The sequence below is a fragment of the Penaeus japonicus genome, unplaced genomic scaffold (assembly GCF_977035675.1).
Source record: "Penaeus japonicus unplaced genomic scaffold, GWHDUDI00000001_assembly GWHDUDI00000021, whole genome shotgun sequence".
Classification (NCBI taxonomy): Eukaryota; Metazoa; Arthropoda; class Malacostraca; order Decapoda; family Penaeidae; genus Penaeus; species Penaeus japonicus.
In genome coordinates, this window is record NW_028234423.1 from 18,060,782 (window position 1) to 18,073,263 (window position 12,482).

The 12,482-nt window shown below is 38.9% G+C and overlaps 1 protein-coding gene across 1 annotated transcript in view; it reads right to left on the reverse strand.

Annotated features, from left to right (window-relative positions):
* Window positions 1-853: 853 nt before the first annotated feature.
* Myo31DF (Unconventional myosin ID) overlaps window positions 854-12,482 on the reverse strand; it is a 91,235-nt gene continuing 79,606 nt past the window's right edge. Inside the window, exons 4-20 of the mRNA XM_043009981.2 lie at window positions 12,080-12,299; window positions 11,545-11,760; window positions 10,983-11,186; window positions 10,436-10,640; window positions 9,713-9,882; window positions 9,157-9,266; window positions 8,794-8,944; window positions 8,458-8,616; window positions 8,183-8,268; window positions 7,860-8,022; window positions 7,365-7,531; window positions 6,039-6,204; window positions 5,537-5,692; window positions 5,051-5,191; window positions 4,579-4,727; window positions 4,172-4,288; window positions 854-3,802 (exon numbers count right to left, since the gene is read on the reverse strand). Coding sequence (XP_042865915.1) covers window positions 3,547-3,802; window positions 4,172-4,288; window positions 4,579-4,727; window positions 5,051-5,191; window positions 5,537-5,692; window positions 6,039-6,204; window positions 7,365-7,531; window positions 7,860-8,022; window positions 8,183-8,268; window positions 8,458-8,616; window positions 8,794-8,944; window positions 9,157-9,266; window positions 9,713-9,882; window positions 10,436-10,640; window positions 10,983-11,186; window positions 11,545-11,760; window positions 12,080-12,299 — 2,836 coding nt within the window. The 3' untranslated portion in view covers window positions 854-3,546. The remainder of the gene's footprint in view (window positions 3,803-4,171; window positions 4,289-4,578; window positions 4,728-5,050; window positions 5,192-5,536; window positions 5,693-6,038; window positions 6,205-7,364; window positions 7,532-7,859; window positions 8,023-8,182; window positions 8,269-8,457; window positions 8,617-8,793; window positions 8,945-9,156; window positions 9,267-9,712; window positions 9,883-10,435; window positions 10,641-10,982; window positions 11,187-11,544; window positions 11,761-12,079; window positions 12,300-12,482) is intronic.

Sequence of the window (12,482 nt, forward strand, 5' to 3'; positions counted from 1 at the left end):
TGGAAAACTTTTACTGCGGTAATATTTGATCTCCTTTTGGAAAGTATTACATCAGCAGTGTAGAGATCGTATTCTTTACTATATTCAGTATGCAATAACTTTGGAACTGTACCAAAAGGTTGCAAATTTAACAAAGAGATTAATATAATTTGGGTCTGGCATTTTATTCACCCAAAAAAAATCAATCGTTGCCAAAAATACCCATCGTTAACTCGGGAAAACTCATGCGCAGAAGATTGCTATTCTTAGTCAATTAGTTACGGTATAAGAAATAAAAAAAAGGATAGAGGTAGATCACATTCTTTATTTTTTGGCTCCATGGTTCTATTTTTGTGATGCGATGTCCAGAAATCAAAATGCTTCATCCGTTATTTCTTTTATGTAACAATATAGGTGATTTCTGTAATTTTCACTGGATTAATGTTTTTTTTTGTCAATATTAGGAAATATAATTACCAATAGCAATAATAAAGATATAAGCGAGTCAATTATTATGTATGTTTTTTTTCAACATTGAAACATGGGTATCCTACGTCGAGAAACAACTGATTCTCATTCATATTTTTTTTTTGTATGCATGTCAATAATGCAATTTTTTGTTAGTTAATGTCATATGCAACTTCCTTTATCCAAAGCAACAGAAAAATGTCAAATTAGTTCTGTTACACTTCATGAAAAACTGAATAAATAGGAAAAGTCTTTTTTGTTTGTTTGTTTGTTTGCTGAGAAACTCTCCATCAAATAACCACTAATTTTCTTTTAAATCCTGCTTGTAAAATAAGTAGGATTGTAATAGGATTTGTCAAAAGGTATATAATCTAATTTGGGTATTTCAGTAGATAAAATAAGAACATTACACAGACACTTTTATTCACAAATATCCATGTAATATACAAAATTTCAACAAAACAGCCAACACTCAAAAAGTGTCTGTTGTCTCCGCATACAGCTTGTTAAGGCATCATTAATGCCCTGCATCTGGTCAGTGGTGGAATAAGAGCATTATGGCTGTCTTTCACACATTGCTCTGTTAATAGATAATATAATTCACAAACCCTTGCTTGGATGTGTATGGGCATAGAAGGATATGTGTGTGTACATATATGTCTGTGTGTGGGTGTATTTGTGTGTGCATATCTATGTATACATCTTGTATGATTATGGATATTCTATTTGCATAGTGTTCCTCACATCAACTGTGTTTCAAAAAAACAAAATAGAATATTAAAAAAAGCTTTCGTTAGTCACCTAACCTATGAAAGAAAATGTCCTGTACATGAATAGTGATTAGGCAAACCACACTAATACCATAAAAGAATAAAATGGGGATTTCACAATGTGGTTCTCTAAAATACAACACATAATCATTCCTCAAAGACTGAGGGAATTTCTCAAGCAATATTGCAAATTGATGTGTCAAACCCTTCACTCCCTGGTCCCCCCCACCCCACCCCTCCCCCTAAAGAAATGGCACATAATTATAAATTCACACACTCGTGTAGGATAATTTTTGTTGCTTTACTTTCACTCTTTAACATCAGCAAGCACTTTTTTTTTCTTTTTCTTTTTGTCTGTGAAACCCATTCAGTGCATATATATCATACCACACATCTTACACAAGAGACCAGATAAAGTGTTAAGTACCCTTGTCACTTTTCCGAGCTTCCTGATCCTGTAGTTTAAAGCTGAGATAAGCTGTACAGTCCCTCATTGCAACCATAAGTACTTGGTAATACATTTCTGAGGAATAGTAGTTGACTTGAGAAAAAAAAAAAAAAATCAGTTCATAAAAAAAGAATTCAGTTCATAAACCCATTTGGGGAAAAATGGTAACAAATGCAATTTATCTAATGGAATATAAAACATTTTGATTAAATTCCTAAAGCAAACAGAAGATACCTAACTTCATACCTTGGGTCACTTTGCCTTTATCTAATCTAAAACTTTAGTGCAACAGTTCAATATATTTTTCTGCAATACACTTCTCTGTATTAAAAAGGTCATATAGCATCTACTTTCTACACAAAAAGTACAGATAAAAGGAAATATACATTCTAAAAAAAGAGAATGTTCAGAACCACACACAAGAAAAAATAAAGTTCAATTCTCAAATAAAGAAAAAAAAAAAGTAAATACAAGTTGTAAAATATGTAACTAACTCTCCTATGTTATTTAAGTACCATTAACTTTTCATTCTTACTAAGGGAACTCTCCACTATTAATCCACCTTCATGACCTACCTATCCACTACGTCTTCAACCAATGAAAAATTGCAAAATAATCCAACAACTATTTCTCTGTCTCTCTCTCTCTCACAATCTCCCTAACACTAACGACTCAAGTATGACTGACCTATTATGCACTGCCATTGATAGCTTTGCAAATGCCTGCAAGGAAATCAATAACCTCTAATGACTACATTTGCATATAAATTGCTTTAGGACTAATGGGAAGCGAGTCGAAATAGCAGTTGACAGCAGTATCTTTGTAAGGAAAATAATTACAAGAATAAGACAGATTAGAAAAAAATATATATATTGATAGTAATGATGAAAAAAAAAAATCTGCTATGACTCCTGTTTACAAAAACATGCTAGCTAGCAGCTATATATAATACTACATCTCTAAAATAGGTCTAAAACAACTTGACCTGTCTCTGGACTGCAAGTAAAACACTAAAAGCTTCATCCTATAGCAACTATAGGATGGCTTCCTCCATATCATTTTAACAAAGAGAAATGCAGTGTATAGCACAGTATTATGGAAAGACATGACCAGCACTAGTAAATGGTGAATGAATCAAATATATGGAATACAAAAAATGCATAAGCCATGAAGAGGAAAATATAACACAAAAAATAAATGCTAATGTGTAATAATGGTTATATCAAATCAATCAGTTTATACCCCAGTTTCTCCCATAAAACACGTGACTTGGTCCCAAATTTGGAATCAGCTGGTTCTTGGACCAACAATATATAGTAAGGTCTCTCCTTCAGAGACACTGTTTCGACAAACATTCATGTACTTCTTTAAAAAAAAGACAAATAAATACACTAAATTGAGAAATACTTAAAAGTAAAAATCGAATCCTTTTAATTCCTACGTCTACGTATGTACAAACACATAATACAAACCACCACCTGTGCTGTAAACAAATATACTGGTGGTTTACAAGCTTTACAGGGTAGTATAGCACACATCAAATCATCTTACCAAACAGAACTCATTAGATATGAAATTTAGAAATAGAACACTCTCATGGCATACAGACAAAGGGAAGGTTTCTGGAAAAGACATATTTTACAATAAAAAAAAAAGAAAAAAAAAAGAGAAAATTAAAAAATGGGGTTCCATAGAAAAATCCCAAAGAATCATGTCAATTGGGAAAATAATTCAGCAAGAGATAGGAATCAGCTTAGGTAAAGTCTCTAGTGAAGGGGCTATACATATTATGAAAATAAGGCACACTTTAATATCTTCACTCCACGAAAAAAAAAAAACATCAGCCACCATCTTCTCTCCTTGAAGGGTGTCAGTCTGAGCTCAGTATCTCCGTGTGTTGGCATAGACGTGGCCGTTCCCGTTGCTGTTCCTGTCAACATTGTGGTAGCCGCCACCCTTGATGTGTCCATTGCCGTAGCCGTGCTCATTGCCGTTACCGTAGCCATTGGCTCCTGGCGGGGGCCTTGAGGGGGGGCTGGGAGCCTGGCGGTGGAGGCTCGTCTGAGGTGGCGGAGGGAGGTCCTTGTTGAGGGACTCTGGCCACGAGTAGACGAGCTCACCTCGCTTTGTGCCCTTCCTGCAATTGATACAGAACAAGAGTGCACATTAGACTGTGAAAAGGATGGATATTGGCTGGAATATAAAATTTAGTTATGCAATATATTGTCCATTACTTAAAGTAAAAATCCAAGAGATTACAATATTAAGAATAAACTGTAGCTTTAAAACGACTGCCCGCAAAGCTGGGTATTTTGCAGTAACTTCTCATATATGACTGTGAAAACATTTGAGGGTACAACTATAATCATGATAAATATATCACAGATAAAAGACGGAATCAAAACCAACTTGAACTCTGTCCTTTTGTCTATTTATAGATTTTTTTTAAAGCTTAATGTAACCATACCCAACTATCTAGTGGGTTAAGATATGCAGAAATACTTACCTAAATGCTGGGAAAGTTCCGATATTTGTTTCCTCAACTGTAATCATGCGTGACTTGTTTCCCAGCATGCACTGCAGAGTTCCAGCCACTACAACACGTAAGTCAGCACGATTCAGACTGCGAAAAAGAAACAACTCTGATTACTTATCAAAGTTGTAGTAAATCCACTTTTTACTACTACATAATAACACCTATGCAACAATCCAACTTGCATGGACCTTACTTTATAAGACTTAATCGTGAACACTGGATAACACTGAGAGTTCTTCACTAAAATGACCAATCTAAAACTAACTAACTAAGAGAAAAACTAACACTGAAAAGCCCTATTCCCTTTAGACCCTCCAGTGAAAAGGTCAATGAAGGATTGCCTTAAGAAACGCTGCAACTGCATCGCAACAACTCACAGCTGGTACTGCCGAAGGAGAAGTCCTGTCAACTCTCCCACTCTGTTGGCGTTAGACTGCGACATCAGCGAGACCACGAAGTCGTTACCTCCCCGCAGGTGGATGATTACCAGCTGGTCTTGACCTGGGCTCACGCTGATCCCACTCACCTGTGTTGGGGCAGTCATTGTTATTAATGAGAAAATAATGGGGTTATTAGGAAACTCTAAGGCTGGTGAAACTCCTGATCCAGATCTTGGTGAAAAGTTATTTACAAACAGGCAATGTAGTTATATTAGACAAATAGACTGTGAAAATATATCTATATTATGCAAATATAGGTAGAGAGAGAGAGAGAGAGGCAGAAAGCCAAAGAGTGACAGAAAGAAAGAGAAGATAGAGAGAGAGAAGGAGAGGAAAAAAAGTTGTTACAGGAAATTAAGAAAAGTCGAGGGTGATAAAATACCAATAACGAGACAACATAAATTCTCACCTCCAGGATGGGAATGGGGGATCTCAAAGGCTTGAAAGTCTTGCTGTGCAGTTTGTAGATCTGTCTGTCCGTCACCAGGATGGCTCGCTCAGACATCTTGTCGTTCCTGTTGATCTTCCTCACCAAACTTGAGAACAACACCTACAAAAAATAAAAATAAAAATAAAAAATTAATAATATTAATGCTAATAATAAAAATAATAATCATAACAATAATAATAAAAATAATAATCATAACAATAATAATAATAATTCTAATGATAATAAAAGGTAGTCCTCTGGTTGTCCATATTATCCATAATAAACAAACCTGTCTAAATCAAGTGTAAATTATTTCTCAGTAGTCCTCCCACCTTCCACCATTCACTTAACTGCCCATCCATATTGGCTTTCCAAACCAAGTGAGTCTGAGTGCCATGATTGCAGAAATTATAAAATATGTAAATTTCAATACCGAATCAGCAACTTTCAATAATCATTACTCACCTCCCTAAACCCATCTTTGTTCCTCATGTTCTTGACCGCCGACTGGAACGCAGAGGAATCTGGGTTTTCTCTCGTGGACGCCAAGTAGTTCCCTTCCCATGTCTCTCGCACACCCCAGTCTGCTCGCTTCCCCATGAGGACGTCTCCAGCGATCACCTGCAAGAGTCAAGGCTGATATTTAGGGTGTCTACAATAAATGCCCTTTCATTCAAAAGCTAGCAATATGTAAAATACAGTCTCCTATACATATTCAAATGAAGGTTAGAAGGTTCAATAACAAAAAAAGGGGGAAGAGAGGTAAGAAAAACAAGGATTCATACACATTCATCCAAACACACATATTCTCAAGCAGGAATGGATGCACTTTCCAGCTGAGTGAAAAAAACCCAGTCAGTCATTAACATTCTACCCCTATCCATATACATAAAAAAAAATCCTGTCTGCTGAAAATCAACGCTCTCCTAATTCCGTTCACTGCAAACAGAATTGCCGAGCTCCGCACCTTGATCCTGAGCTGAGGCCAGTCCGACTTGGGCACGTTGGACAGGATCATGTGGGCTCGCCAACGGTTGTGGATGCTCTGGAAATCTGACACCATCGACCTCAACACCATGGGGGGAGCTGGCCAGCGGACGTGCTTCCCGTAGTCTTGCATCTGCCGCACATTCCTGCAAGTTGTGGTCCATGGTTAGACATGAGGCTGTGGTTTAGGAGGTATTTGCATATCTAGAAATTGATCTTATCTGATGCTGTTATAGTGAGAAATATGGCTTACTCTTTTCTTTTTTTATGTTCATTTTAATTAATATTTCTAACATATAAAAAATCAATTACAGTAATAAAGAGAAAATAAAGAGGTAAATATAATTTAACACTTGTAAATACAGGTTGTGTCAAGACTACTCATAAAATTCACTGTCATTCCATCCAGTGATCTAGGTGTTTTCACAGTACATTAAAGGTAAAACATTAATTGAAGATACATATTATATTCATCTCACCATGAAGGAGTAATCCTATATAGATATGGACAAATATTCTAAACATAATACAGGATATTACTATCACTAAAGGAACTTCACCTATCAGTGCGATTGTCCACTACAATGCTGTAAGAAACAAGGATTTGTTCATGCACTCTCTTCTGTTGAAAAAGGTATGAGAGAGCATGAATACTTTCACGAGACAACATGTATATTTAACATTTCAGTGTTATCTTTATTTCAGACACATATGGATCTGATGAAGATCATACCATCAAAATGTTAAAATTACCTTGCAGTAAAAGTAGCCATACTCACTCATGCCTTTTTTTTTACTTCAACATTGACAATAAAAATGATAAGGTACAACCAGGGCAACCATCTCCCTGCGGCAGTCATGAATGAATGATGCCCCCGAGTCATAAAACAAATAGGAAAGTATCATGGGGTGAGACAAGAGGAATTTTGTTCTAATCTGGGTGCACTCTGGATAACGATTAATGTAGGTACGCCATTTTGTGTCTTACTTTGGGCTGTTACCCAAATAGTCCTGCGAGCCACTGCTGATATCGGGCAAGCCTCGACGTGCCCTAACATCATTTAGAAACATGTTTTTCAGTTATTCAGCTATTCATGTTTCAAGAGTAAAATCTAGTAATTTTTAGGTAAATCATAAGAGAAAAAAAAAAATGAAGTATATACAGAAACATAATAAATGAACATTAAACCTTAACTTAAAGAACACTAAGAATAACAACCTTTTGCTTTAACAAAACAGATCAACATGTATGAAAAAAAAAATCTCAGCTATCAAGCAGCAAAGCAAAAAAGATAGGAAACCTCACCTGAACACTCGGTGGAGCTCAAGCATGTATGACCTCATCTTGTAAAGTCTGTAATGACGCATGATGGTCAGGGCTGCGCACATTCGTCTGTAGCGCATTCTGCACAGAGCTCCTCTCCACATCTTTTGCAAGAAGATCACGATGCCTGGAATCAACTTTGCTCTTGCCTGTAGACAAGGAAGGCAAGGAGAGGGAAAAAAATATTGTTAGAAGCAGTTGTTTCTTTCCAGTTCATGCTGTTAATAGGGTTGCATTGGTTTACAATAAAATACATGATTTGAATTGCTAAAGACAGAGTTTAAACAAGATCATTGGAGGATCCTTATTAAACTTTGAGCATAGGACAATGGAACTGCACAAAATTAATGAATAAATTAAACAGACCATTTCATTTCCTTTTTTTTTTCTTTTTCTTTCTATTGAACATGATCAGCCAAAACCACAATGTAACCTAATCCTCACATCCTCTGACTCAATACAGTTTTAGATTGCTACCTGCTCCAGGGCGAAGAGCGTCTGTGGAGACCGGACAAAGATCTTGGTGTTTCCGTACTTGACATCATTGCTGAAGCCTTGTTCCTCCACCAGGATCTTGGTACCCTCACGGTCTGTGCCCCCATGGAAGTTGGGCCATGTGTATTGGGATATCATCTTGTATCTGCAAGAGGACACAAAGGCTTCATTGTACATCTTCCAAAATACACTGGCTTCTCTCCTTCTAAGTACACTTGACTCAATCATAATTAAAAGAGGGTGAACTGACTCTGATCAATTGGTTTATTACTCTGCAAATAAGATATGATGCTAGATCAGCTTACCTTCTTAAGAACCGATCATAACTTTGTCTGTATGCAAACCCTGCTCTTCTGACACGTAAATTCTCCACAAGACCTAAGTAGTTGACCTGCGAAAGAAAGGACTATCAATATCTGACACACATATGAGAAAAGGAGGAGGATGAAGAAGAAGAAGAAAACTGTAAACAAAACAAAAAGAAAAACAAACAAACACACAAAAAAAAGATAAAAAAAATATATATACACCCATATCATTATTCATATTCACAATTGTCCGACTCTTATTCACAACCCACCTGATGAGTCACTCGTTCCTCATCGAAGATGACTGGGGACTTCTGGTCATTTGGCTTGATGCAGCGGATATAGTAGGGCTCCTTGCAGGCCAGGTTCTTTACAAGTGCAATCATTGAGTTTTTGAAGAGAGTACCAGCTGTAAGTGGTCTCTTTGTGGTCTGCAATGGGAAAATCAATAATAAATCACAAGCTTCCTATTCAGATTCATTTCTTACATTATAATACCTTTAACTAAATAAATATTTCCTATCCATATAATCAAATCTAATATGTGCACCTCTCATGATGATAGCACTCATACAAGCATCAAGCAGTTTTATGCAAATTTTACATACCATAGTGATGTCCTGGGCACCCTCCGGCCACATGCTTGAAATCACAGGATCTGAAGAGGAGTACATCAGCCTTTTGAAGTCCTGGAAGAGTGTGTCTTTGTTCTTCTCCAGGAAACCCTTGATGCTGTACACCACGTCGCCAGCATAATGCCTACGGGGAATAGGCCATTTGGTCACTCCATCCCTAACACTCGCACATTAATACCACAATGTGAAACTTCATTAGTTCTTTACTGCCAACACCTCTCCTCCTCCTCTCTCCGTAAGCTAATGCAATTCATCTGGTTTCCTATTCTCGTACTTGAAAGAGAAAGTATGAAAAAGATTGAATTTACTCAACAGCAGCAAAGGTAGGATTCTTACTTGACGCGAAACTCTTCAACGTGCTTGAGCTCCTTGTCCATGGGTGACAGCTTGCGGGTAGTGAAGTGCTTGTGTCCTTTGAGTTTGCCTTCCATTGCCTCCAGAAGCATCTGTAATAAAATATATGGGAATAATGTAGTGAAACATAATGCTATCAGCATGAGGCAACAATATGCACTAGGGGACATCAAATCAGGACTTGTGGTAGTTTGATGAACAACATTCCCTTCATGTTCAGGAATGGCGGACTTGATTACAAACTTAAGTTTTATTGATTACAATTAAAAATAGATGTAGCAGGACAAAACTTTTCACTACTCTCAGTAATGGGGAATGGGGGGAGAGGGAGAGTGAAGGGGGGAGGGGAGGGGAGGGGAGGGGAGGGGAGGGGGGAGAGAGAGAGGGGGGAGAGGGAGAGAGAGAGAGAGGGAGAGAGAGAGAGAGAGAGAGAGAGAGAGAGAGAGAGAGAGAGAGAGAGAGAGAGAGAGAGAGAGAGAGAGGGAGAGCGAGAGAGCAAGAGAGAGAGAGAGAGAAATAAAATGCAGAGTCTACTAACCTCATCTGTCACTCTGCCCACATTGAGACACGCCTCATCTGTGATGGCAATGATGCCCTTGTGGGACTGCTCAACCAGGTCACAAATGATCTGGTTATTGAAGTACTCGATGGTCTGCCAAGCAATACCTTCCCTCCTGTACTCTTCCTGCTCCTGCTTCAACACCAGTTCTAGAAGTGACAAGGAGGAGGGGTATAAGAGGCCTATCATGAAAGGTCTATCACAAAAATTAACAATACAAATAAATAAATTGAAATCTAATTAAAATAATTAAATACTTTTAAAACATATAAAATTATTTTTTTGTCCATTATACAGGATATCACCATGAAACAATGAAAGAACACTTGTAAAAGCTAATATTATTTTCATTTTTACCATAAGTAGCAATGTAATAAAATAAAAGATTTTTTATGCACTGCAACTTCATTGTCACTCAACTTAATCTGAACATCCATGACAAAAAATGAACAGACATGAATGATCATTCCTTAAAGATAGAGAATTTAGCAATGGTAATATGTTTATGTCTAGAACACTGACTCAAACTTTAAGGTAGACCTTAATCTGTGTAAATATGTCATTTTGATGTCCTAAAATTCCTACAAAGTTAACATGGTTATACAGACAGCCAAGTATTGCGCCAAGGATAACACTGGCTTGGCCTTTCGTTACTAGGCCATCTTCATCTACCAAACCAATCATAGCATAAAAACAACTCACCAATGAACAGTTGTTGCAGTTTCTCATTACAGTAATTGATACAGAACTGCTCAAAACTGTTGCGGTCAAAGATCTCGAAACCATAGATGTCTAGCACTCCGATGACGGTGTTGTACTTGTACTTGGCCTCAGCACCTTCGAAGCGCACCTGAATGGCATTGTTGACCCCTTCCACAATAGAGGAGAAGAGGCGCTCATAGATGGCCTGCAAACGGTCAAGATGACGACATTGAAGGGATAATGATCCATCCAGAATGGTCAAATTATTTGAGCTCATTCTTTGTTTCTTCTTCAGTGTAACACATGTTTAGAAAATGCTTTAAGTATTTACTGAGTAATATATGTTGACTAAACCTTGCCTATCAATACATACAATACAGAAAAACAGTGAGGGGGTGAGTGGGTGATTAGCCAAGTGGGTGAGTGAGTGAGTGAGTGAGTGAGTGAGTGAATGGGTGACTTCACCCCCACCCCACCTCCCCTCCACTCCCTCATTGACCAAGTGAGTAAAGAAAGAGTACAGAAAGTTAGAGTGTGATCCGCTGACCTTTGCAAAGGCATCCCGCCCATAGCTGGCCTCACTCTCTGTGTGTCGCTTCTCCATGACCTCGCCTCGTGCTGCAATGACCCGGTGGCACAGTGCTTTGGTCACCTGGTCGGGTGACACGCGCAGGAGGTCTGCAATGTCGTTCACCACCTTGGGGTTCTTGATCTGTGTCTCGTCTCCCCCGGAGGTGAACTCAATGTTACCCTGTGGTGGAAAGAGAGGGCTTAGTATTATCATCATAAGGAATCGTTTTTAATGAATAACATCTAAGGTAGTATCATCATCATTACGAAAAAATAACAAGTGAAAATAAAGAGGGCGAAAAGACTTTCTTTTAATTAATAAGATATACATTGGTATTATCCTTCTTACAAAAATAAAGAAAGTGATTTTAAAGTGGGTAAAGATTAATTTTTAAGTAATAACCCCCCTAGGTTGGTATCACAATTCTTATAAAAAGATGAAAACAATCAGTACCATTTAGCTTGGTATCATCAAAATGAATAAGCAACTACCAGCCCCCCCCCCCCCCCACCCCCCATCGCCTCAACCGCCAACCCACCAGATGCAAGATGGCGCTGACGACCCTCCAGATCGCGTCCGTCTGCTCCGGCGAGAAGCCCAGCGTCTTGAAGGCCGCCTGGCACGCCTTGTAGTCCACCTTGTCTGCGATGGAGTCCACCCTGGGCGTCCCCCCCTGGCGGATGTAGTGGTAGGCGTTCACGTCGCGCTTCAGCTTCAGCTTGGAGAGCTCGGAGTCCGACGCGCCGAAGAGGACCTGCGGGAAGGGAAGTGTCGTCAAGTGATGTGAGGTGATGTGATGTGATGTGAAGTGAAGTGAGGGTGGGGCAAGCGAGGAAAAGGGTATTAGGGTATGGTTTGCTGGGGAAGACAGACAGATAGACACACATGCAATCACAGTCACAAACAAACAGACAAAAACTACAAATAAAATAAAATAATTATAATGAAGAAAGTGAAAAAAAAAATATATATATAAACAGATAATACAAACAGACAAATAAGCAAACAAAACAATCTTAAAAAAAAAAGGGAAAAGAAAATATATTACGCAAAAAACAAGCTTCAAGGCCCACCTGATAGAAGGAGTGGAAGTTCCTCTCGCCGGACTGCTGGAGGACAACTCGAGACTTCTCCAGCAGGTAGTTCTGCACGTGGCCGCCGATGGGGTCGCCCTTGAAGTCGAAGTTGATGTCCATGTACTTGCCGAAGCGGGAGGAGTTGTCATTGCGGTTGGTCTTGGCGTTCCCGAAGGCCTCCAGGATGGCGTTGGACTGGAGCAGCACGTTCTTCACTCTGCGCGGGGGGAGGCACACGGGGTGATACGGGGATAGGAGGGGTGGGGGTAAAGGAGAGTGATGGTGCAGGGGAGGGGGAAGGAGGGTGGGGGAGGGGATGAGGAAGATGGGGGGTATGTGAAGGTGTAGAAGATGGGGGAAAGGGGATGGGGAGGGGGAGGGGGAGGGGGAGGAGAGAGAG